This window comes from Amblyraja radiata, chromosome 35 (assembly GCF_010909765.2).
Source record: "Amblyraja radiata isolate CabotCenter1 chromosome 35, sAmbRad1.1.pri, whole genome shotgun sequence".
In the NCBI taxonomy this organism is placed as follows: Eukaryota; Metazoa; Chordata; class Chondrichthyes; order Rajiformes; family Rajidae; genus Amblyraja; species Amblyraja radiata.
Window position 1 is genome coordinate 8,713,068 of NC_045990.1, and position 27,133 is coordinate 8,740,200.

The 27,133-nt window shown below is 47.8% G+C and overlaps 1 protein-coding gene across 1 annotated transcript in view; it reads left to right on the forward strand.

Annotated features, from left to right (window-relative positions):
- LOC116966117 (phospholipid phosphatase 3-like) overlaps positions 1-24,085 on the forward strand; it is a 63,198-nt gene extending 39,113 nt beyond the window's left edge. Inside the window, exons 3-6 of the mRNA XM_033012304.1 lie at positions 4,271-4,551; positions 6,870-6,927; positions 16,929-17,105; positions 22,236-24,085. Of these exons, the coding sequence (XP_032868195.1) occupies positions 4,271-4,551; positions 6,870-6,927; positions 16,929-17,105; positions 22,236-22,337 (618 nt within the window). The 3' untranslated portion in view covers positions 22,338-24,085. The remainder of the gene's footprint in view (positions 1-4,270; positions 4,552-6,869; positions 6,928-16,928; positions 17,106-22,235) is intronic.
- Positions 24,086-27,133: the final 3,048 nt, after the last annotated feature.

Consider the following 27,133-nt stretch of genomic DNA (forward strand, 5'->3'; position numbering starts at 1 on the left):
TTCAGTCTACCTTTATGTGGCCTGTTTGTGTTTCCTCCGGTTTTGTTTGTAGGTTAATTAGCTTGTGTGTGTAGGATAGTGTTAGTGTCGCTGGTCAGTGTGGGCTCTGCCTGCCTCTGCACTCTATCTCTAAACTAAACTAAATAACTCTGGGATGCGGGAGGAAACCGGAGCACCTGGGGAAAACCCCCGTGGTCACAGGGAGAATGTGCTGACACTGCACAGACAGCACCCGAGGTCAGAATCAAACCCGGGTCTCTGGCACGGTGGGACAGCAGCTCCACCCGCTGCACAGTTGTTGTATTTTAAAGCAGCTCAGTGAAGTTCAGGAGGGCTCTGCAGTAACACAGCTACTGACAAAGCGGCCGGTGGGTCTCTGGCAGACGCGGGCCGTGCAGTGTGGGGGGGATCAGAGGGGAGCGATCGAGGCTGGAAGAACCAGCAAGATTTTCATCAAGGGATGCAGATGAGATCATAAACCAGACATTAATCACAACCATTTGTTGTGTTTAGGCAGCTAGCTTTCACCCAGCACCTTATCGCAACTTCAAGACGTCTCAAAGTATTCTCAGTCAATTAATTACTTGGTGAAGCCTGATCGTTGCTTTGTGGACTGATGCAGCCGGCAATAAGAAATGACTCAGTCAGATGGGACTAAACTTGTTTCAGTTTAGAACAATTAGACATCTTATTGAAATATAAACGTCGAGGTGTCTCAATGAGAGGTGTTTCACAGAGGAATCTACAAAGCAGGGATGTGGTCTGAACAGTCTTGCCTGAAGAAGGGTCTCGACCCAATATGTCACCCATTCCTTCCATCCAGAGATGCTGCCTGTCCCGCTGAGTTACTCCAGCATTCTGTGTCTCATTTCAGTCTCGAGGCAATGTTTTTTAGCTTAGTTTAGCAATACAGAAAGGAAATAGGCCCCTCGGCATGCCAACCAGCGATCCCACACACACACACACACACACACACACACACACACACACACACACACACACACACACACACACACACACACACACACACACACACACACTCTAGGGACAATTTACACTAATACCAAGCCAATTAGCTGACAAACCTGCACGTCTTTAGAGTGTGGGAGGAAACCAGAGCACCCGGACAAAGCCCACGCGGGTCACGGGGAGAAGGAACAAACTCTGTACAGACAGCACCCATAGTCAGGATCGAACCCGGGTCTCAGGCACTGTAAGGCAGCAAATCTTCCACCGTGCCTCCCAGGTGGAATTTGGTTTGAAGTGCCTCGATACCTGGGACGTGGCTGTCATTGCAAACACTCCCTCCTCCCCGTGACTGGATGGGGTTAATAAAACTGCCTTGCTGTGTCAGCAGTTTCTTCCCGCGGAGGAATTCCTGTTTGTTAGTAACACGCTGGATGTCATCTGCGCTTGCATGTCTGTGCCCCCTCCCCCAGTGCTGAACAATGCTGGCAAAGGGGAGGGGGCACACACTCGTGTGCCGCGGAAATTACCTTGGCATTGCCGTTGCACCGACATAGATGTCAAGTCTGCCTTGGACGTGACATGTCTGACGTGCTATAACTGAGTGGAAGACACAAATGGGAGGCGTAAGGTCAGGTCAACGAGCTAGCTGCCTGATGCGCAGACACAAATAGAATCTTACGTTGCTTTGATTTGGCAGAGGATGTTACTTGAGGAAACTTGAAAGGTCAGCGTGTACCTTGAATGAACAATAATCTACCATCTACGCAAATGCAGCGTCCGTTTCCCACTGCCTTAAATAACAATAGCCCTGTCGCCCCGACCTTGAGCCGTAATGAATGGCGTTGCCACGGGAAGTTTGTGTTAATCACTTCATGAATCAGATTGCAAAGCTCAGCAAGTTTACCCTGTGTATCCTGCATTGGTAGTGGTGGCCAGTGGGGTGGGATTGGCAGCCGGAAGCTCGGTAACAGGCCCTTCGGCCCGCAATACCCATGCTGAACATGGTGCCAATATCCCTCCATCCATATCCCTCCATCCATTCCCTGCATATCTATGCTACCTATCTAAAAACCTCTTAAACAGTGGAGTTGTTGTCTTACAGCGCCAGAGACCTTTGTTCAATCCTGACTACGGATGCTGTCTGTGTGGAGTTTGCACGTTCTCCCCGTGACTGTGTGGGTTTTCTCCAGGTGCTCCGGTTAACTCCCACATCCCAAAGTCGTGTGGGGTTATACGTTAATTGGCTTCTGTAAATTGCCCCTAGTGTGTAAGTTAGAATTAGTGTTTGGGTGTGATCGGTGGTCAGCGCTGTATCTCTAGAGTCTAACGTTTAAAAAAAACCTTGAGGGCAACAAACTCCTGATTGTGCTGCTCTTCCCTCTCTTCACACTGCCTTCCCCCCCCCCCCCCCCCTCTTCCCCACCCCTCCCAAGCCTAGTCGAAGGTGAGAGAAGAGGCCCTGCAGAAGCCTGGGGCCTACCTAGATCAAGTTCCGCTTTTATGCGCCGAGGATCGGATTTTAGGCTTTTTTAAGTTTAGTTTAGTTTATTGTGACGTGTACGGAGAGAGTGAAATGCATTTGTTGTGTGCTATCCAGTCAGTGGAAAGACGATACATAATAATAATGATGGATGGGATTTATATAGCGCCTTTCTAATACTCAAGGCGCTTTACATCGCATTATTCATTCACTCCTCAGTCACACTCGGTGGTGGTAAGCTACTTCTGTAGCCACAGCTGCCCTGGGGCAGACTGACGGAAGCGTGGCTGCCATTCTGCGCCTACGGCCCCTCCGACCACCACCAATCACTCACACACGTTCACACACATTCACACACAGGCAAAGGTGGGTGAAGTGTCTTGCCCAAGGACACAACGACAGTATGCACTCCAAGCGGGAGTTATGATTACAATCAGCCCATCCACAGTGCACAGTTACAGGGTAAAGGGAATAATGTGTAGGAAGGAACTGCAGATGCTGGTTTACACAAGACAGACACAACATGCTAGAGCTGAAGACAATTAATGGCCATTAACGGGTTAATGGCCCCGACCACGGGTGAACAAGGAACTGGCTGAACCCTGTTGTCTTCCACCACAGTGAAGTGGATATTTGTGTTAAATTTTATTTTGTATTGTGTGTTCTTTTTAAGTGTATCGCTGCTGGCAAATTCATTTCACTGCACCTTCAGGTGCATGTGACGAATAACATTGACTTTGGCTTTGACATTCAGAGTCTGAAGAAGGGTCTTGACCCGAAATATGACATTCCTTCTCTCCAGGGATGCTCCCTGCCCCGCTGAGTTACTCCAGCAATTTATGCCTATAAAGGGAATAATGTCTAGTGCAAGATAAAGTCCAGTACACTCCGATTAAAAATGGTCCAAGGGTCTCCAATGAGGTAGATAGTAGCTCAGGACCGCTCTCTGGTTGTTGGAAGGATGATTCAGATGCCTAATAACAGCTGGGAAGAAACTATCCCTGGATCTGGAGGTAAATTTGAGGAAGGACATCCTTGTGATTGAGGCAGTGCAGCGTAGGTTCACGAGATTGATCCCTGGGATGGCGGGACTGTCATATGAGGAAAGATTGAAGAAACTAGGCTTGTATTCACTGGAGCTTAGAAGGATGAGGGGGGGATCTTATAGAAACATATAAAATTATAAAAGGACTGGACAAGCTAGATACTGGAAAAATGTTCCCAATGTTGGGCGAGTCCAGAACCAGGGGCCACAGTCTTAGAATAAAGGGGAGGTCATTTAAGACTGAGGTGAGAAAATACTTTTTCACCCAGAGAGTTGTGAATGTATGGAATTCCCTGCCACAGAGGGCAGTGGAGGCCAAATCACTGGATGGATTTAAGAGAAGTTAGATAGAGCTCTAGGGCTAGTGGAGTCAAGGGATATGGTGAGAAGGCAGGCACGGGTTATTGATTGGGGACGATCAGCCATGATCACAATGAATGGCGGTGCTGGCTCGAAGGGCCGAATGGCCTCCTCCTGCACCTATTTTCTATGTTTCTATGTAAATGGTAACTTGATAAATGGTGGCAAAATATGGCGGCTCGTGCATGCGTGATCTTTGCGAAAACAATGTTACGCACACATGACTATAAAACAGCTCTGAAACATTGGACCTTGTGCATGTTCAGATCCGTTCCACACTCCCAGCTGTGGAAGGTGTGACCCAACTGTGTTGACAGAGAAGGAAGTTTGAGGAGGGAGGAGGACAGGGTGATTAAATGGCACACAGTTAATTATTTCTTTTCCCCCCCCCTCCATTTATTTTTGTTTCCCCGCAGATCGCCTTCAGTGAGAGTTACAGGATCCGATGCCTGAAGGAGAAGACCAAGTCGTTTGTCTCCAATCCCTACGTCTCGGCCATCTACAAGCAGGTTGGCTGCTTCCTCTTTGGCTGTGCCGTGAGTCAGTCGCTCACCGATCTGGCAAAGGTGGCCGTGGGCAGGCTGAGGCCCAACTTCCTGTCCGTCTGCAAGCCCGACTTCTCCAAGATCAACTGTTCCCGGGGATACATCGAGGTTTACGACTGCAACGGAACGGACTCGGCAGTCACTGAGGGCAGGTGGGGCGCTGGCAGCAATTGTCTCTGTTTAGCGAGTGTCGCGATTTCCCACCGAGCCAGGCACTGCCCACCGCCAATCTGTCTCCCGACCCAGTCTGGGGTGGGTGTTGCATCCAGCAGCTGGTTAGACCCTGCTGGGACTTTATGCTGGGAATCTAGTTAGGTTCTGCTGGGACTCCAGTGTTGCCCCTGTCCCACTTAGGAAACCTGAACGGAAACCTCTGCAGACTTTGCGCCCCACCCAAGGTTTCTGTGCGGTTCCCAGAGGTTGCAGGTGGTTGCCGGAGGTTGCAGGTAGTGGAAGCAGGTAGGGAGACTGACAAAAACCTCCGGGAACCGCACGGAAACCTTGGGTGGGGCGCAAAGTCTCCAGAGGTTTCCGTTCAGGTTTCCTAAGTGGGACAGGGGCATTAAACTCTACTGGGACTCCAGTTAGACTTTGCTTAGACTTTGTCTAGGACCAGAGGTCATAGCCTCAAAATAAAGTAAGGGGTAGCAGAATAAGGGATAAGCCATTTAGGACAGAGATGAGGTAAAACTTTTTCACATTGTGAATCTGTGGAATTCTCTGCCTCAGTGGGCGGTGGAGGCCAATCCTCTGGATGCTTTCAAGAGAGAGTTAAATAGGGCTCTTAAAGATAGCGGAGTCAGGGGTTATGGGGAGAAGGCAGGAACGGGGTACTGATTGGGGATGATCAGCCATGATCACATTGAATGGCGGTGCTGGCTCGAAGGGCCGAATGGCCTACTCCTGCACCTATTGTCTATTGTCTAAAAGGACGTATATTTAGAAAGTTGCTGAATTGGAATTTCTTCTAGTCAGAGGGTGGTGAATCTGTAGAACTCATTGCCACAGACGGCTGTGGAGGCCAAGTCAATGGATATTTTTATGGTGGAGATTGGCAGATTTTTGATTAGTACGGGTGTCGGGGGTTTTGGGGAGAAGGCAGGAGAATGGGGTTGAGAGGGAGAGATAGATCAGCCATGATTGAATGGTGGAGCAGGCTTGGTGGGCCGAATGGCCTGATTCTGCTCCTGTGAACTTACGAACTTGTGAAAAGTGGCTGTTCCGCCCACTTTCCTAAAGAGGCAATTATGATTGGCAATAAACGCCAGAAAAGCCAGGTCCCGTGACTTAAACAAACAAAGCTGGCTCATTCTCTGTATTTAGCAAACACCAGCAAAGATCTTATGCTCCGCTATAGGATCTTTGAACACCAGAGGTTAGATTAGGTGTGACTATCCGAATCCTATTGTCATGCACTCTTGTGTGAAGGTGTTGGGCAGCACATGCGTAAGACGCAAGATATATCATTGCCCATTGAAGTACTTGTAGAGTCTCTCTGGCATAGAGCTCTTCCTTTCACCTGAGTGATAGTCATATTGTCAGGACTCGAGGGCCTGAGCTACAGGGAGAGGTTGAGCAGGCTGGGACTCTATTCCTTGGAGCGCAGGAGGATGAGGGGTGATCTTATAGAGCTGTGCAAATGAATGAGAGGAATAGATCGGGTAGACGCACAGAATCTCTTGCCCAGAGGACATGGGTTTAAGGTGAGGGGAAAAGATTTAATCGGAACCTGAGGGGCACCTTTATCACACAAAGGGTGGTGGGTGTGCGCAATGAGGTAGTTGAGGCTGGGACTATTGCAACGTTTAAGAAACATTTAGATGGGCACAGATCAGTCTGAAGAAGAGTCTCGACCCATTCCTTCTGTCCAGAGATGCTGCCTGACCCGCTGAGTTACTCCAGCATTTTGTGTCGACATTCGATTTAAACCAGCATCTGCAGTTCTTCCCTATACATTTAGACGGGTACATAGATAGGACAGGGTTAGAGGGATATGGGCCAAACTCAGGCAGGCGGGGACTGTAGAATCTACTAAATCCCACGACAGAAAGCAAAGAACAAACGAGACTGAGCTGAGCCAGACACCTTGTGTCACGTTTATTCCAGAGGCCTCTTTTTACTTTCACTCTCACTAATTATAACCAGTGTTTAGATAAGGCCAATGAGTGCGTCTGACCTTGGAGTTGTTATTGAGCTCTTAGGGCTGGACCTACTCGTGAGGCTGCAGGCGAGTCGCTTGCGTAATAGGTTGTATGCAAAACCAACGTGGGTGTGAGGGAGCCACAGGACTAGTGTTGATGGGGCATGTTGGTGAGAGTGGGCAAGTTGGGGCCTAAGGGCCTGTTGGTGAGAGTGGGCAAGTTGGGGCCTAAGGGCCTGTTGGTGAGAGTGGGCAAGTTGGGGCCTAAGGGCCTGTTTCCACTCTGTATGACTGTGTGACTCACGTTGGCTGTTGTGTTTTCACTTTCAGGAAGTCGTTCTATTCGGGCCACGCCTCCTTCGCCATGTACGCCCTTCTCTACCTGGCGGTGAGTGTTTGATTCGGCATGTCCCATTGACCAGCACTGGGCCCACACGAGTTCTAACCTGCGCTGCTCTTAATGCTCTGTGCCATGGGGAGGGAGAAGGCACTACTGTCATCTCAGTGAAGCGCTGAACTCAGTAGTTTGGTGTTTGCTGTTTAGTTTATTGTCGCGTGGACTCACGGACAGTGGACGGCTTCTGTTGCGTGCGCAACGATGCGATAGAAATGTATTTATCCCAGGAGGGACATTGGTCTGCCAGCAGTCATAAAACACAACAAGATACATGAGAAACATGACATTAAACTGACAAGTGGAAAGTCCATGATTGGGGATGAGCAAAGAATGGGGAGGGGGTGGGGGGGGGAGAGTCAGTCGACCCCACGACAGAAGGGGGAGGAGTTGTACAGTTTGATAGCCCCAGGGAAGAAGGATCTCCTGTGGCGTTCTGTGCTGCATCTTGGTGGAACCAGTCTGTTGCTGAAGGTGCTCCTCAGGTTGACCAGTGTGTCATGGAGGGGGGTGGGCTGTATTGTCCAGGATGCTCCGCAGTTTGAGGAGCATTCTCCCCTCCAAGACGATCTGACTATCCAGAGGGTTGTGAATTTGAGAAATTCCCTGCCACAGAGGGCAGTGGAGGCCAAATCACTGGATGGATTTAAGAGAGAGTTAGATAGAGCTCTAGGGGCTAGTGGGATCAAGGGATGTGGGGAGAAGCCAGGCGCGGGTTATCAAGTCAAGTTTATTCGTCACATACACATACGAGATGTGCAGTGAAATGAAAAGTTATTGATTGGGGACAATCAGCCATGATCACAATGAATGGCGGTGCTGGCTCGAAGGGCCGAATGGCCTCCTCCTGCACCTGAGAAGGGTCTGAAGAAGGGTTTCGGCCCGAAACGTCGCCTATTTCCTTCGCTCCATAGATGCTGCTGCACCCGCTGAGTTTCCCCAGCAATTTTGTGTACCTTCGATATTCCAGCATCTGCAGTTCCCTTTTGAACACCCTATTTCGTATATTTCTATGTTTCTATCAAGTCAGCGAACAATCCGTGATTACAGTCGAGCCATTTACAATATATAGATACATGATTAGAAACACTTGGGCAGGAATATGACACAAAATGCTGGAGTAACTCAGCGGGTGAGGCAGCAATCTGTATGACTAAGAGTGTGCCATTTATTCGAATTTCAATCTTTGCAGTAAAATGGGCCTCGAATGCATGCAAGAGATGATGCAGAACATTAAGTGGTGGTGAACCACTGTGCAGTCCTTAAACATCTCTTAAACGTGTAGTTTTGATGCAGATTTCAAGTTTGCAAACGGGTTGTGAAGCGGCAAGTTGCATCTGCAATGTCAAACCTCTCAAATAATGACCAGATTCTCCAAAGTTGCAACCGAACCCTTTGAAGAATGGTTTCTTTGTTGAAGTGTGGAGGGAGTTTCGCAGGTTTTGCTTGAAAAGCTCTGAGCATTTGTCTGGAAAGCAATCTTCCCCTCAATCAGCAACTATTTTTATCCTGGACGAACCAGTTTTACTGTGGAGTAATGTCGAGTTGCACCAGTGTGAGTTACAGGTGGCTCTTTATAAGTTGCATTGGCTCTTCCAAAGGGACAGAGGGCCACAGTGCCCGGAAATGAGCAATGACTGGACATGGATTAATGAATGTCCAGTCACTTAATCTCTGGCTGCTGAGAAAGAATTAGTTGATCACCGAAACGTCACCTATCCAAGTTCTCTAGAGATGTTGCGAAGAAGGGTTTTGGCCCGAAACGTTGCCTATTTCCTTCGCTCCATAGATGCTGCTGCACCCGCTGAGTTTCTCCAGCAATTTTGTGTACCTTCTCTAGAGATGTTGCCTGAACCACTCACTACTCCAGCACTGTGTGTCTTTTTTTGGTAAACCAGCATCTGCAGTTCCTTGTGTCTATTCTTCTGCTTACATGTGATCCACGAACCTCTATCCCCTACATATCCATGTGCTTAGTTTAAGTTGGCTAAGTGAAAAGCTCATAAATGTCACTATCGTATCTGCCTCCACCACCACCCCTGACAATCATTCCAGCCACCCACTACTCTCTGTGCAAAAACCTGCCCCGCACATCTCCTTTAAACTTTCCAGCTCTCACCTTAAAGCCAAGCAACCTTGGCCTTACATTTCCACCTTGGGAGAAAGAGTAGACTGTCAGAACGTATCGTAGGCAAAAATGCTGGAGAAACTCAGCGGGTGAGGCAGCATCTATGGAGCGAAGAAAATAGGCCGAAACCCTGCTTCAGTCTGAACCTATCAATGCATTTCATAATTTTATATCCTTCTATTAAAGGGCCTGTCCCACTATACGAGATTACCCAAGAGCTCTCCCGAGTTTAAAAATCAAAAATCAAAAAATCAAACTCGTGATAAGTACGTAGCGGGTACGTCGGAGCTCGGGGCGTCTCTTAGCGGCTCGTAACGCTAACGGCAGGTACTCGTGAAACCCAGTAAGCCCGTGAAGATTTTTCAACATGTTGAAAAATGTCCACGAGAGTCCCCGCGTACCTACGAGCGGCTATTACCGTAAATCTCCGAGTTCGAATCAGGGGAAACTCAGGAGAACTCTTGAATTACCTCGTACAGTGGGACAGGCCCTGAAGTCTCCCTTCAAACCATATTTGTCTGACCTCTCCTTGTAGCTAATGTCCCCTAATTCATTCGGGCGGCACTGCCCTGTGTCGGTAGAGTTGCTCCCTCAAAACACCGGAGACATGGGTTCGATCCCGACTACGGGTGCTGTATGTATGGAGTTTGTATGTTCTCCCCGTGACCTGCGTGGGTTTTCTCCGGGAGCTCCAGTTTCCTCCCACACTCCAAAGACGTACAGGTTTGTAGGTTAATTGGCTTCGGTAAATATTCTCAATTGCCCCTAGTGTGTAGGGTAGTGCTAGTGCACGGGGATTGCTGGTCGGCACGGACTTGGTGGGTCTATTTCCACGCTGTATTTCGAAACTGAACTCAACTCAAAAATGTTATATTTAACAGTGCTTAACAAAATGAACTTTGCCCCATATACAATCAATGCTGAAGGAGTTAATATCCTTGTGAGTGATTAAGTGGAAATAAAGTGTGGATTATACTAGAGGGCAGTGACTATTCCAGTTGTTAATTATCGAGGGTGGTGAACCACTCTCAGCTTCAACAGTCCCCGCATCAGCACATCGTATCTCCAGGTGTTTAATGGAAAAGACTGTTGCTAGATCTGATTTTCATTAAATTCGTTTCACTTAAGTCTAGCACGCTCCCTACTCCCACACGCTTTGATCTTGGTTTCACAAGTGATGTAATGCCGGAATACTCGTCTGACTTCCTGCAGCCTTTGATTAATTCCAGTCAATCTCGCTTTGCAGTTTCCAGGAAAAATATGGACTGGGAATTTCAATTTGAACGTGGGTCGTCTCTTAAACACTAGTCCATTATCAGCAGATGGGGATTCCCAAATCTTCCTGACTCTTCCGAGATCCTGCATGACACAGAGAGGGTATATTCGAGTGCCAAATTTGAGGAGGCCGCAGTTCCTTCCCTCTTGTCATAGGTTCATGAGTACTAGGAGCAGAATTAGGCCATTCGGCCCATCAAGTCTACTCCGCCATTCAATCCAACATCTCCTCTCAACTCCATTCTCCTGCCTTCTCCCCATAACCCTGACACCCGTACTGATCAACATTCTGTCAACCTCCACCGTACTAATACCCAATGACTTGGCCTCCACAGCCGTCTGTGGCAATACATTCCACAGATTCACCACCCTCTGACTAAAGAAATTCCTCCTCATCTCCAAGCGAGTCCCATTTGCCATGTTTAGTCCATATCCCTCTAACCCCCACCTATCTATGGACCTGTCCAAATGTCTGTCCAGGTGTATGGAGGGATCTTGGGGTCCAAGCCAACAGACAATAGACAATAGGTGCAAGAGGAGGCCATTCAGCCCTTCGAGCCAGCACCGCCATTCATTGTGATCATGGCTGATCGTCCCCAATCAATAACCCGTGCCTGCCTTCTCTCCATATCCCTTGACTCCACTAGCCCCTGGAGCTCTATCTAATTCATTTTAGACGGGCACATATCAGTCTGAAGAAGGGTCTCGACCCAAAACGTCACCCATTCCTTCCATCCAGAGATGCTGCCTGTCCCGCTGGGTTACTCCAGCATTTTGTGTCTATCTTCGGTGTAAACCAGCATCTGTAGTTCCTTCCTACACAATTAACCTACAACCCTGTACGTCTATGGAGAGTGGGAGGAAACTGAAGATCTCGGAGGAAACCCATGCGGGATGTTTTATGTGGCCCCTTCTATAGCTTTCTCTGGCAGCTCATTCCAGAGTTAAAGACTTGTGCAACCAGAAGGTTGCTGTTTCTTGTGTCAAGCATGGTATTAATCACTACAAAGGCGACCTGGAAAAAAGTAGCAAGTCTGACTGGAACTTTAAATCCATGGAGAGACTGGGAGTCGGCATTTGGAAAAGCTTGAATATGAATTTGGATTTTGGCTGGTTCTTCCTGTGGAAACTTGGAATTTCCTGGCAGGAAGTTGAGCATAAAACAATCGCAGAGGGAGAGGGGGGGGGGGGGGGTGCCAAACCTTCTACACATGATGTCGAAAAATCAGTGCAACCCAACTGACTTAAATCCAATTTACAAGTTTCCAGGAAACTTTAACGAATCCCATCCCTCTACAATTGTGATCCTTCAAACGGTCTGCTGGACGTCTGAATGTGGGAATATCATGGCTGTTAGTTTATCATTGTAATGAGTACCGATAAGAGATTAAAAAAGGTGTGAGCCAAAAGAATTGAAGATTTGTGAATGGTGAAGCCAGAGGAAGGAATGTAGTGGGGGGGGTGGAGGGGTGAGAAGGTGTGAGTCCAGATTTGACCGGCAGGGTGGTGCAGTGGTAGAGTTGCTGCCTTAAGGGGCTGTCCCACTGCGGCAACCTAATTGGCGAGTTTAGGAGCGTTTGAAAAAAATGTCGTGTTGAAGACCACCTTCAACTATGTTGAAGACTGGCTTCAACCTCCTTCGACTATGTTGAAGACTATCTACAACTACCTTCGACTACCCTCGATTATCTACGACTAACATGCCGACCTACTACGACCTACTTCGACTAAACCTATGAGTAAAAAATATATTGTTTTTTTTCCATGGCGACCTTTTTTTACGAGCGAGCATTTTTCAGCATGTTGAGAAATACGCCACAATTTAACATATTGAAAATAAACGCCGCGACCTAGCTGAGGCCTCAAGTACGCGGGGACTACTCTCGAGCATGAAGGAGAGTTACAAAGATCTCCTAGGACCTCGTGTCGACCATGCTGCGAGTATGAGTCGCAAACTCTTCTAAACTCGCCAAATAGGTCGCCGCAGTGGGACAGCCCCCTTACAGTGCCAGAGACCCGGGTTCGATCCTGATTATGGATGCTGCCTGTACGAAGTTTGTATGTTCTCCCCGTGACCGCGTGGGTTTTCTCCGGGTGCTCCAGGTTTCCTCCCACACTCCAAAGACGTGCAGATTTGTGGGTTAACTGGCTTCGGTGAGTTGTAAAATCTGGTAAAGGTTGTTATAGCTCCAGAGAAAAAAATCCAATGTCCCGCAAGGAGGTAGGTTGTAAAACCCGGACAGTGCCCTGGCGTAGGGAAGGACCATTCCATGTGTGGTGCAGGCTAGTGGAACTAGCGTAGGTCAGCATGGGGAGGTTGGGCTGAAGGGCCTGTTTCTGGGCTGGCAGAGTGATCCCGGCTGTCTCTGTGCATTTAGCCCGATGTTTTACATGGGGGAAGTGGTTGATGAGAAACACACAGCGCTTAGAGAACCAGGAAGGCGGATAGCAGCGAGCTGAGGTTTGCCACGGTGCCCTCACACGCACGCACTCCCATGTGAGACACTTCAGTGGAAACGGTTGAGGTTTTGTCATTTCTTTTACAATAGGGTCGGGTTCCCCTTTAAATAAAGCGGCATTTCCCCTTCTGCAACAAAGCAAACTGCTCAGCCTGTTCTCACACTCAAACCTGCCAGGCGTTTGGTGGGGGGCGCGGGCGAGGGTGGGGCAGGGACAACGGGACCTCGGAGTATCCTAGCTGCTCACGCTGGAGCACTTGCCGCGGTCTCCAGCCAGCGCTCGCTTCCCGTGAGCTGGAACCATTGGGAGCTCAACCTGGGACAGAACATCTTGCAGAGAATGCAGAACAGCAAACGGGTGTAAACCAGGAACTGCAGATGCTGGTTTACAACAACAACAAAAAAGACACAAAGTGCTGGAGTAACTCCGCGGGTCAGGCAGCATCTCTGAAGATGTTGGATAGTGGCGTTTCAGGTGGGGACCCTTCTTCAGACTAATTCATTCGGATCTGATGAAGGGTCTTGACACAAAACGTCACCTATCCACATTCTCCAGAGGCTGCATTGCCCCACTGAGTTACTCCAGCACTTTGAATCTTTTTCTGTTCCAGTTTTGTTATCAATGCATCAATGCACCGAAGGTAGACACAAAATGCCGGAGTGACTCAGCGGGACAGGCAGCATCTCTAGGGAGAGGGAATGGGCGACGTTTCGGGTCGAGACCCTTCTTCAGACTGATGTCGGGGCAGTGGGCGGGACAGAGATAGAATGCAGGCAGATGGAGACAGTAAGCCGAGTGGGAGAAATGGGAAGGGGGAGAGAGAAAGCAAGGGCTATCTGAAGTTAGAGATTAAAATTAAAATCGTGCAAGTCTGCGATCCCTTGTGGAGTCCAGGTAGGACTTTGGCCACTGGGTCCGCGCCGACCAGCGATCCCCGTACACTACCACTATCCCACACGCTAGGGACAATTTACAATTTTACCATAGCCAATTAACCAACAAACCTTTGGAGTGTGGGAGGAAACCGGAGCACTTGTGGTCACGGGGAGAACGTACAAACACCGTACAGACAGCACCCACAGTCAGGATGGAACCCGGGTCTCTGGCGCTGTGAGGCAGCAACTCTACCACTGTGCCACCATGCCACCCTGTTAACAACAGTTGGCGGCTTTGACCCACACCCCATGGACCCAGTGTGACCCTGACCTCGGGCACTCTCTCCACCAATTTTTCATTCTTTTCCGTGTGACCACGCGGATTTCCTCTGGGTGCTCCCATTTCCTCCCACATCCCAACGCAAGTTGGCTGCTGTGTATTACCCTTCAGTGCAGGGAAATGACAAAGGAATTAAAGAAACATTGGAGGTCGTGCGTGTGTGTGTGTGTGAAAGAATAATGCCCCTGTCCCACTTAGGAAACCTGAACGGAAACCTCTGGAGACTTTGCGCCCCACCCAAGGTTTCCGTGCGGTTCCCGGAGGTTTTTGTCAGTCTCCCTGCCTGCTTCCACTACCTGCGACCTCCGGCAACCACCTGCAACCTCCGGGAACCGCACGGAAACCTTGGGTGGGGCGCAAAGTCTCCAGAGGTTTCCGTTCAGGTTTCCTAAGTGGGACAGGGGCATAAGGCAGCAAGGAAATAAGTAGCAGGGAGAGCGGGTCTAATGGATTGCTCTGCTGGGAGCTAGAATGAACCCAGTGGGCTGAATGGCCTTTTCCCCAACCTTGGAAATGATTCCTGATGTGTTGGTGAACTTTCAGTTTAAAATTCACTCTTCTGAGCATGTGATTTTGGAACGCAGAAGGGATTCATTTGCCAAATATATTTCCCCACAAACTCATTTAGAATCATAATCCCTGCTCATAATTTAAAAGAGGGATACACTAACAATTTGTAAATGAAAATACTTTTGTAAATGATGGTTGTTTATGCTACTGTATTTCTCTTGTCTCTGATTCTGTCTCCCCATGTCTGAACTTGTAGCACGGAATCTCTTGTAAAAATGTTTTAAAGTTCCCCCGTGTTATCCTGGGCTGACCCTATTAACCCTGTGGCCCAAACAGTGGAGAATATGTTTGGCATGGTGATTAAAAGTGAGTGATGTGCCAGGAGTTGACATGTTCAGGTTGTCTAACCTCGTGCTATTGGCAAGGGCTATATGTTTCATGGGTGATTTATCACTACAGTGTTATCTGGTACGCCGCTTGGAATGTCCCAGATTAGGCAAGGCAGAGGCTGTGAGATGTGAAAGAGCCGCAGTGGGACAGAGTCAGAAGAAAGTTGGTGGAGTTGCGGGTCGGAGCCCTTCTTCAGACTGAGAAAATTAGGGTTCCACCGACACCACCAGCCCTCCTTCTCATGGCTGATCATCGGTTCATGAGTTGGATGGGGCGCCGAGCCAAAACTCCTCAGCTGGCCCGCCGGCTGGGCTTTGTGTGCAGTCCAGCACCCGGGCCAACTCATCATTCACCCAGCCATGGCCGAGTCGGTCAACGAATTGCCGTCGGGAATTTGTCCCATATTTTGACTTTTTGTCCCTTATTTGGGAGTGAGAATGTAGGCAGCCCTAGTCACGACCCTTCTTCAGACTGGCCATGAACTTCCAGTGGCCTCCATCTTTAATCCTCCATTTCAACTCTGACCTCTCTGCTTTGAACTCTTGCACTGTTTCAAGGAGTCACAATCTAAGCTTGAGGAATGGCATCTCATCTTCTGTTTGAAAACGTTGCAGCCTTCAGGAATTCAACACTATCAGATAACCAGTGTTACGAGTTTGTATCTGGGCTAGTTTGTGTAACGTAGGAATTTCGGAGATGGTAAGGTCATCGAAAGTCTCAAAAAAAGCCAAAATTACCTTTTAAAACACCAGCTTCCAGTGATGTCACAATGCCCTCCCCCCCCCCTCCCCAGGGTACATAATTGCCCCCCCAACGGTACATATTGCCCCCCCCCCACCAACGGTACAGGAAAAACCAGAATATTCCACCACCTTCCAGTGACATCAGGGGGAGGGCTTCATTTCAAAAACAGCTTCATCAGCTCCGCCAACGCACACCGTTGAGGGAGCAGACCAGACAGGTCTGCACTTTGTCTAGTCTCCATTAAACTTTCCCCCTCTCACCTTGCAGTTATGCCCTCTAGTGTTGGATACTTCTACCATGGGGGGGGGGGGAAAGGCTCTGATGTTTTATAAACATTACTACAACATGGGCCTGTCCTAAATTGCTTTCCCAGCTTTCTCTCCCCCCCTCCCCCCCCCCCCTCTGAAGAATGGTCCTGACCCAAAACGTAAAACTCACACAGGTCATACAAACTCCGCACAGACAGCACCCTTAGTCAGGATCGAACCCGGGTCTCTGGCGCCGTAAGGCAGCAACTCTACCGCTGCACCACCGTGCCGCACAGTGGATTTACAGGTCACACTTGTCTAGGGAGCCGCGTTAGGTACCTGCGCTGGAGACATGTTGAAAACTATGTTGTGTTGCAAGTAATGGAAGTAATAGTGATGGGAGTAATTGTAATGGAAGTAATAGTGATGGGAGTAATTGTAATGGGAGTAATAGTGTTGGGAGTATTAGTTTTTGGAGTAATGGTGTTGGGAGTAATAGTTTTTGGAGTAATGGTGTTGGGAGCAATAGTTTTTGGAGTAATAGTGTTGGGAGTAATAGTGTTGGGAGCAATAGTGTTGGGAGTAATAGTAATGGGAGTGATAGTAATGGGAGTAATAGTGTTGGGAGTAATAGTGTTGGGAGTAATAGTAATGGGAGTGATAGTAATGGGAGAAATAGTGTTGGGAGTAACAGTTTTTGGAGTAATAGTAATGGGAGTGATAGTAATGGGAGTGATTGTGATGGGAGTGATTGTGATGGGAGTAATTGTAGTGGGAGTAATTGTAGTGGGAGTAATAGTGTTGGGAGTAACAGTTTTTGGAGTAATAATGTTGGGAGTAATAGTGTTGGGAGCAATCGTGTTGGGAGTAATAGTAATGGGAGTGATAGTAATGGGAGTAATAGTGTTGGGAGTAATAGTGTTGGGAGTAATAGTGTTGGGAGTAATAGTAATGGGAGTGATAGTAATGGGAGTAATTGTGATGGGAGTAATCGCATGCTGAAGGTTGGCTTCTCTCGCCCGCAGTTTTACCTGGAGGCCCGGTTCACCTGGAAAGGTGCGCGGCTGCTGAGGCCCCTGCTGCAGGCCCTCCTAGTCATGATGGCGATTTACACTGGCCTCACCCGCATCTCCGATTACCGGCACCATCCATCCGATGTCCTGGTGGGATTTCTGCAAGGAGCCATCATCGCCTACTGGATCGTAAGTCGGAAGCTTTTGCTACTTTGGTTCAGTTTAGTCTGTTGTTGTCAGGAGTATTACGTAAAGATTCAGTGAGCTGTTAGTCCAGCCTCAACTACCTCCTCTGGCAGCTTGTTCCATACACCCACCAATCTTTGTGTGAAAAAGTGACCCCTCAGATTCCTATGGTGGACAAAAATGCTGGAGAAACTCTGAGGGTGAGGCAGCATCTATGGAGCGAAGGAATAGGCGACGTTTCGGGTTGGCAACCCTAGTCTCAGGAGCCGTGAGGTCGCAGGCCTATCTGTACTGCCACCACCTGTCAAGGAAACAACTCAGCTCTTTACACTTTAGACTTTAGAGATACAGCTAGGAAAAAGGGCTCTTTGGCACACCGAGTCCGTGCCGACCAGCGATCACCCCAGATACTAGCACTATCCTACACACTAGGGACAACTTACAGAAGCCAATTAACCTACGTCTTTGGGATGTGGGAGGAAACCGGAGTACTCGGTGAAAACCCACGTGGTCACAGGGAGAACGTGCAAACTCTGTACAGACAGCACCCACAGTCAGGATGGAACCCACAACTCTGGCGCTGTGAGGCAGCAACTCTACCGCTGTTCTACCCTGCCCCCCTTGTCATGGATTCCACTATTATTTTTGACTGATGCAATCTTGTGGAAACTCTACATACTCCGGCTTGCTGCTGAACTTTACTTAAACTTTCTTGTGCACCAGACTGATTAGGAAATAGGATTGCGACAATCTGTTGAGCTGTTGTGACATCTGCATGAGGTCCTCCCATCGATGGATGGTTCCTCTCATCGCAGTCTGGGATAGAGCAAGTTAACCTTCGAAGGTGGGGCACTTTGAAGAAAAGTCTCTTCTGACTATTGCTAAACTTTGACAATAGTTGGTGAATCGTGTTCTGTAAAACCAAATCACAAAGTGCTGGAGTAACTCCGGTGTCAGGCAGCATCTCTGGAGAACATGTCCAGGTGACTTTTCAGGTTTGGACACTTCTTCCGAATGATCGCGTTTTCCTGACCCAAAACGTCTCCCGACCACACGCTCTCCAGAGATGTTGCCTGACCTGCTGAGTTACTCCAGCAATTGTCTTCTATGCAAGATTCCAGCATCTGCCGTTTCTTGCTTATATCCACCCATCACTTGCCAGGCTTTGCCCCCCCCCCACCTCTCTTTTCCACCATCCCCACCCCTCCCCTTACTCCTGTCAGTCTGAAGGAGAGTCCTGGCCCCAAATATTCATCTGTCCATTCCCTCATTCGACAATAGACAATAGACGATAGGTGCAGGAGCCCTTCGAGCCAGCACCGCCATTCAATGTGATCATGGCTGATCATCCCCAATCAGTACCCCGTTCCTGCTTTCTCCCCATATCCCCTGACTCCGCTATTTTTAAGAGCCCTATCTAGATCTCTCTTGAAAGTATCCAGAGAACCCGCCTCCACTGCTCTACACTCTCTGAGAGAAAAAGTGTTTCCTCGTCTCCGTTCTAAATGGCTTACTCCTTATTCTTAAACTGTGGCCCCTGGTTCTGGACTCCCCCAACATCGGGAACATGTTTCCTGCCTCTAGCGTGTCCAAGCCCGTAACAATCATATATGTTTCAATGAGATTTCCTCTCATCCTTCTAAACTCCAGAGTGTACAAGCCCAGCTGCTCCATTCTCTCAGCATATGGCAGTCCCGCCATCCCGGGAATTAACCTTGTAAACCTACGCTGCACTCCCTCAATAGCAAGCTGATCTATGCCTCTTAATCCCACATTCCTGCCTTCTTCTCACAACTCTTGACACCTCTGTTCTAATCGATAGCGTTAGTGTGCGGGGATCGCTGGTCGGTGCGGACACGGTGGATGGAAGGGCCTGTTTCCGCGCTGTATCTCTAATCTAAACTAAACTAAACGTGCTCAGCAAGCTTGCATTTCCAGTGAGTTTCAGCACAATATCCAAGAGGATTTGTTGCCACTGGGTAATGTGAGAGTAATCCATTTTCCACCCACGCTGCCAAAATGGCCGCGGTCCAGAACTCCAGAGCTGGGTAAATAATGAGGCCACAGGGATGGAAGGAATGTACATTCCAAGGCTGGCACAGGTGTGAGAGGGGTTAACTTTGCAGAGAGTGGCCAACTTAATAGAACAACTGTGTGTACGCAGGAAGCAACGGTAGATACTTGGTTCAGACTGAAGATAGACACAAAATGCTGGAGTAACTCAGCGGGTCAGGCAGCATCTCTGGAGAAAAGGAATGGGTCGAGCCCCTTCTTCAGACTGAGATTCAGGGGAAAGGGAAACGAGAGATGATATAGTGAGATATGGAACAAATGAAGGAAAGATATGCAAAAAAGTTACGATGAAAAAGGAAATGAAGCCATTATTAGCTGTGAGCTTGGTGAAAACAAGTTGCAGACAATGAGTTTCAGTTTAGTTTATTGTCACGTGTACCGAGGTACAGTGAAAAGCTTTTGTTGCGTGCTGGAACCTAGTGTTCTGGCGGCGTTGGCCTGAGTCCGGGGTTCGGCCGCGGGCCAGCGGCTGCGTCAGCAGGACTGGTGAGCGGCAGCTTCGACCACCCCGGGCCGCGGTGTTTGAGCCGCGGGACATTTGTAACATCGCCCGGGGGGTATCGCCTCAGCGCAGAAGGAGAAGAGGAGGGAAGAGACTGGAGACCTAAGACTTTTGCCTCCATCACAGTGAGGAGATGTTGGGTGGACTCACTGTGGTGGATGTTAATATGTGTTTATTGTTGTTTTTTATTGTATTGTATTGTATGTATGACTGCTTCAATTTCGTTCAGACTTCGGTCTGGATGACAATAAAAGGCTATCTAATCTAATCTAATCTATCCAGTCAGCAGAAAGACAATACATGATTACAATTGAGCCATTTATAGTGTACAGTGAATAGATACATGATAAGGGAACAACGTTTAGTGCAAGGTAAAGCTGATCAAGGATAGTCCGTGGGTCACGAAAGAGGCAGTTAGTAGTTCAACACTGCTCTCTGGTTGTGGTAGGGTGTATCAATTGCCTCTACAAGAGGTAGTTGCCTCTACTTTGAAGCTAGTAAGACTTGGGTGGGGGGGGGATGGAGATAGAGGGGATGCAAGGGTTACTTGAAGCTAGAGAAATCAAGATTCATACCACTGGGCTGTAAGCTGCACAAGCGAAATATGAGTTGTATGAAAAAAAATACAGATGCTGGTTGAAATCAACGATACTCAAAATGCTGGAGTAACTCAGTGGGTAGGCAGCATCTCTGGAGAGAAGGGATGGGTGGCGTTTCGGGACGAGACCCTTCTTCAGAGTGACCTGTATTGGATTTAATATGAGGGGTAGGGTATGTGTCTCTATGTGCGTGCGTTTTGCCACAGTGGTCGGGTGTTGCAATCGGGAGGGTAACTGCGGGCACTGATAACTGAGCTCCGGAGCTTTCAGGGGCAAACAGATTGCAACATTCATTGGAACAAGATCTTTACCATTCGCCAACAACATGAGTTCAGCAGAGGGACATAGCACCTCTGAGAAGGCCCTCTCTAAGTAATGTTTACCCAAGTCAGTTTATTCAATGGAAGCAAAATAACGACTGCAGCTAGTTAACCTTTACATAACTTAGTAAACCTCATCTTAATTTCCATGCTGTTTAGAAAGGAGAAAAGAAAATAGACAGACACAACGTGAACTCAACATGTAACCTGAGGCTGGCAGGCTAAGTCCCAAATCTGCAATTTAGGCTTAGGGCTTCTTTAGTTTCAGTTTTTCAGTTATACGGCGGAGATACAGCGCAGAAACGGGTCCTTTGTCCCACCGAGTCCGCACCGACCAACGATCCCCGCACATTAACCCTATCCTACACACGCTAGGGGCATTTTTTTACATTGGTGCATAGCCAATTAACCTACAAACCCGCACGTCTTTGGAGTGTGGGAGGAAACCGAAGATCTCGGAGAAAACCCACGCAGGTCACGGGGAGAACGTACAAACTCCGTACGGACAGCACCCGTAGTCGGGATCGAACCACAGACCCGGGTCTCTGGCGCTGTACGGCAGCAACTCTACCGCTGCGCCACCGTGCCGCCCTTACATTGCAGTTATTTTTTTTTTATGGTGTGGGAAGACACAGCACACGTCTTGTGAGGTCAGCTGTTGAATGTGACGGGGCATTTGGGGGCTCCGTTGGGGGTCAACGTTTTTGTGTCGCTGTGGGAAAGGCCGTGAGTTACACCCTGACTACACTCATAGAAAGGGAAAAACAGCCAACAATGATTACAGGCACAAATGGCTAGCAAGAGTTTGTTACCTAAGTTAGAAAATTCAATATAGATTCATAGTTATGTTCATTTCCTAAGTTATAGGAGCAGAATTAGGCAAATTGGCCCATAAAGCCAACTCCGCCATTCAGTCTGAAGAAGGGTTTCGGCCCGAAACGTTGCCTATTTCCTTCGCTCCATAGATGCTGCTGCACCCGCTGAGTTTCTCCAGCACTTTTGTCTACCTTCGCCATTCAATCATGGTTGATCTATCTTTCCCTCTCAACCCCATTCTCCGACCTTCTCCCCATAACTCCTGACACCCGTACTCATCAAACCCCTGACCCCCGTACTGATACACTCGTCCATCATGGAAACAGGGTCTTTGACCCAACTCTGGGGGGGTGGCGCAGTGTCACAGCGATAGAGTTGATGCCCTACAGAGCTTGCCTCAGGAAATCAACCAGCATAATCCAGGACTATTCCCACCCCTGTCATTCCCTCTACTCCCCCCTCTTCCATTTTCACACTAGTGAATGGTCTTCCCATAAGCTGTAGTTCTCATCTTCCAACCTACCGCATTGTGGCCTCTGAATTTTTTTTAAATCTCATCTTCCAACCTACCGCACTGTGGCCTCTGAATTATTTTTTTAATCTGCGCTTTCTCTGTAACAATAACGCAGTAACAATATATTCTGCACTCTGGGACTCTCTATTGCACTAGATGTTGAACTTGTACGGGCTTGATTGTACACGCATACAGTATGATCTGCCTGGATAATACCCAGACAACATTTCTCACTGTATCTCAGTACACGTGACAGTAATGAACTAATCCCAATTCCCCATTACACCCATGTATTTTTTTTTCTTCCAGGCATTCCACATATCGAACATGTTCAAGTTGAAGAGAAAAGTGACAAAGGAATCGAACATCAGCTCGGACAATTCCACACTGACTAACCACACAACGTGTTAGCATAACGGAGGGCCGGGAGCATGGGAAAGATGCCTATGGTCTGAACAGGTCACCATTTACTGGACTGGACCAGAGAGTCAACAAGAAGCCAGTGTTGAAGATCCTTCCACCTTCTAATCTCCAGGATAGTCTCCAGATACGGCCTCGCTCTTGTTATTCTTTTCTGGCTGGTCCCTAAATCTCAGCGGCCATCACCTGGATTTCCCCTGGTGTTGTGGCCTGACGATCTATATATCATTCAGTTTCCCCTTCTGGAGGCCAGTGGATCTCAGACCATTAGCGCAGCCTTGAAGTGCCCGACGTCCTAGAATCGTGGGCCCTGTGGAAACTGAGCAACTTAAAGCTGTGAGCAACAATGTAATCTGTAAATATCCCGAGTAATTAATATTAGTACAATCTGTGTTGAGCCTTTTGTGAGTGTATTCTTGTGACTAAAACAAAACCAAGATTAAGATATTACCAGTTATTCAGTATTTGGATAAAGAAAACCTAATTTCTTTCAAAAGTAAATACCTGCTTTTATTATATATATTTTACACTAATGGAATCTGAATTGTGGATGGAGGTTAGCTTGATGCCATATTTTATCAATGGTCCCCACTTACTCAAGGTGACTGATCAAACAAACATGTGTCCCTGCTTTTGAAGGCATGTGATATTGGACTTTGTGACACTAAGCAAAACTGAACAAAAAGGTCTGTGCGGGAAGGAATTGCAGGTGCTGCTTTATACTGGAGATAGGCACAGAGTACTGGAGTAACTCATCGGGTCAGGCAGCATCTCTGGAGAGAAGGAGTAGGTGACATTTGGGATTGGGACCCTTCTTCAGACTGAAAGTAGAGGTGGGGGAACTGTAGGCGGGAAAGGGCCAGAACAAATTAAATTAGGCCTGGCAACAGACGATCTCAGGCAAGGGTAGCCCATAATGGCCCATTGTTGACTGGGGAAGGGGTGATCATTCTTGGCTGGGGAAGATCTCTTCCCCCCCCCCCCCCCATCTCTACTTTCTGTCTCAAGAAGGGTTTCAACCCGAAACGTCACCCATTCCTTTTCTCCAGAGATGCTGCCTGAATCACTGAGTTACCTCAGCATTTTGTGTCTATGAACTAAAAATTAGTCGGCTTTGGAAAATGTTATGTCACAGGCATAATTTTGGACAGAAATATAGTTAACATTGAGGGCCCTGCTTCCGGCATCCATTCACCAGATTGGATAATGCTCTGTGGTAGCTGTTTAGGTATATTTAAACTAAATTGTGCAAAAATGTAGGTTGTGCGAAGGTTTGTAGGCAAATTGATTTGATACAATTGTAAACTGTCCCTAGTGTGTAGGGTAGTGCTCGTGTACTGGGTGGTCGCTGGTGGGCACGGGCCAAAGGGCCTGTTTTCACTCTGTATCTCTACACTAACCTAAACAGAAAGTGTCGGAAGGAACTGCAGATGCTGGTTTAAAACGAAGATAGACACAAAAAGAGCTCAGCGGGACTGGCAGCATCTCTGGTGGGAAGGAATGGGTGACGTTTCTGGTCTTTCTACCTGTAATTCCTTGTTTCTACCTCTAAACCTTTCCCAACCCATGCACGTGACCAATTGCCTTGTAAACGTTGTTAGTATATCTGGTTGATGCAGATGCTGGTTTAAAACGAAGATAGGCACAAAGAGCTGGAGTAACTCAGCGGGTCAGGCAGCAACAGAAGGCAGAGTCGATTCTCAGCTGAAGATAACCACGCAAAAGCTTTCATTCACTAAATGCCCCTGTCCCACTTAGGAAACCTGAACGGAAACCTCTGGAGACTTTGCGCCCCACCCAAGGTTTCCGTGCGGTTCCCGGAGGTTGCAGGTGGTTGCCGGAGGTTGCAGGTAGTGGAAGCAGGTAGGGAGACTGACAAAAACCTCCGGGAACCGCACGGAAACCTTGGGTGGGGCGCAAAGTCTCCAGAGGTTTCCGTTCAGGTTTCCTAAGTGGGACAGGGGCATAATAAGCATCATCAGACTGAGGGCTCTCGGCAGTCACGGAACCAGCCCCTGTCGGGGGGTATCGCAAGGGGAAGAGAGACCATAGAGATATCTGTAAAGGGGGATGAGCAACTAGAGTATTCAGGTTCCACTATAATTTATTCAAATCATAAAACGATGCTGACAAACCATGTTAATTGCAATAAATGTCTATTTTTTATCAAATGTATAGTTTAATACTGAGTTGGACGCTCACTGGCTCTGATTTTATTCTATTCTTGATCATGCTGTGTGTGGTTATTTAAAGTTTTCTGAGGTATTTTAACCCAAATCAAATCCGCTTTAAGATGAATAGTGTTAAACCACTGACATTCTCCCAGAGATCTACACGGAGCCGCAGTGTCTGTGTCATTTACGCAAATACCACACGAGGAACTTCAATCACTCCTGGGGCCAGTATTAATATCAGTAGTCCGAGCGTCTTTACTGCCTTCTGAATACTATTATAAACTTATTATAGCGGAGGTAACGGTATCACGAAACGTATATGTGACTGAGCTATCACTCGTGTGTGGCTGGGGATTCAGAATATTCCAAGCTTCCCATCTCTTTCTATTCCCGACTTTCTCAAGGACGAACTGACATTTACACGGATGATCCGGACTTGGAGACAAGCCTCGCTGAATCTCTGCCAGGGGAGCGAGGGGGGGGTGAAATCTCCCTCACTAGAGCAGGAGACTGGAGATCCAGTGGAATTGAAACATTGTTTTCTGAGTCAGCTGTCAAGTTGCCAACTGAATAGGGATTAAATAATTAAGACTGATTTGAGCCTCTTGTTACATGTTGTAAAAACAGCTACAATTCAATGGGGGCGCAGCCGTAGAGATGCTGACTTACATTGCCAGAGTCCCGGGTTTAATCCTAACTACGGATGCTTGTCTGCATGGAGTTTGTACGTTCTCCCGTGACCTGTGTAGGTTTTCTCCGGGATCTCCGCTTTCCTCCCACACTTCAAAAACGTACGGGTTTGTAGGTCGATTGACTTGGAATAATTTTAAATTATCCCCAGTGTGTGTAGGATAGTGTTAGTGTGCGGGGATCGCTGGTTGGTGTGGACTCGGTGGGCCGAAGGGCCTGTTTCCACGCTGTATCGCTGAACTAAACGAAACTAAGCCAAATATTGTATTGTATTGTATTCAAATTTATTGTCATTGTCTCAGTTAGAGACAACGAAATGAATTTCCCTTACAGGCAGTATCATAAAAATAAATAAATAATAATAAATAATAAAACATATTAAAAATAAAATAGAATTTAAAAAAAAAGCACAAACACTGAAAGTCCACGACACAACATAACACAGTGGCACCAAGGTGAGGAAGGCACCATCCTCCCCTCCGTTCTTCCCAGTTGTTCACTCGTGGTCGAGGCCTTCCTAGCACCCGCAGTCGCCGCCCCGGGTGGCCCGATGTTCAGGCCCTCACGCTGGGCTGGTGGAACGCCGACGCCGATCCCCGATGGTGAACATCCCCCTCCTCAGCGGCCCGGACCTCCCGAGCAGCCGCCTCCCGCAGCCGGAGTCCACAGCTCCCGAGTCCGCAGCTCCCGAGTCCGCAGCTCCCGAGTTTAAAAAATGGATGGGTGTAGTGTTAATATAAATGGGGGTGACACAATGTCCTCTAAAGAAAGAAAATTACTGTTAGGCCCCTGTACCATTTAGGAAACCTCTGGAGACTTTGCGCCCCACCCAAGGTTTCCATGCGGTTCCCGGAGGTTGCAGGTGGTTGCCGGAGGTTGCAGGTAGTGGAAGCAGGAAGGGAGACTGACAAAAACTTTTCGGGAACCGCAGGGAAACCTTGGGTGGGGCGCAAAGTCCCCAGAGGTTTCCATTCAGGTTTCCTAAGTGGGACAGGGGCATTATTAGGCAGCACCTTGTATGATAGGATATCCCCAAATATTTCTACAAATACTGGATCACTTTTGAAGTGTGGTCTCTGGATTTATATGCAACCAATTTATATTCAAAAAAGTCTACAAAACATTTATGATATGTTTGCAATTGCATGAAAATGTTATAAAGAAATCTTTCAAATATTATTATATTCGGTGATCAGAGGAATGGTTGTCAATGTAATCTAATACGTGGAGCCTAACTCTGCTGCAAGCCACGGATGGTTTTCACTGGATACTGTGTCGTTGAAGCAACTGGGCTGAGATTAAATCCAGTCTCGTTCCCCACGCGACCGTTCCAGTCCAGAAGAAAGAGGTTTCTCATTCCATTAGTCGCTGATGGATTTGAGCAAAGATGAGCCAGATGTTGGCTGCCACATCTGGCTGTCCAGATTGTGAATTCTGTAGATACAGTATGTGATGAGGAATTGGCCTGATTGTGAATTGCTTCTTTTGTGCTGCTAGATCCATTTAAAACAAAAACTATATCAGGCAACTTGTGTAGCTCCTTCGTCAGCCTTACCAGAGGCCTTTGATGTGTATTAATATGATTTGTGAGTATAATTTGTAAAAAACTTCAATATGTCTATACATTTTTTTAAATTGTAAATAAAAGTTAATTCCTATTTCAATTTTAACGAGAGATTTTGTTTTTGAATATAAAACGGAACTTCAACATCAGCTTGCGTTTGTCCCGAGGAACTAAACTTGCGGGACAGAGGGAAATAGCTAATTTATCCAGTAAATAAGCCAGGAGGGAGTGTGTATGTCCTGAGGCCTGGGGAAGCATTGAGGAAAGCAGCTAGGATCACATTGCCATAGTGTAACGGGGAAGTAAATACAGATCAGCGAGTCTATCGCTGATGCAGGCTCAGTAACATAAAGGTCTGA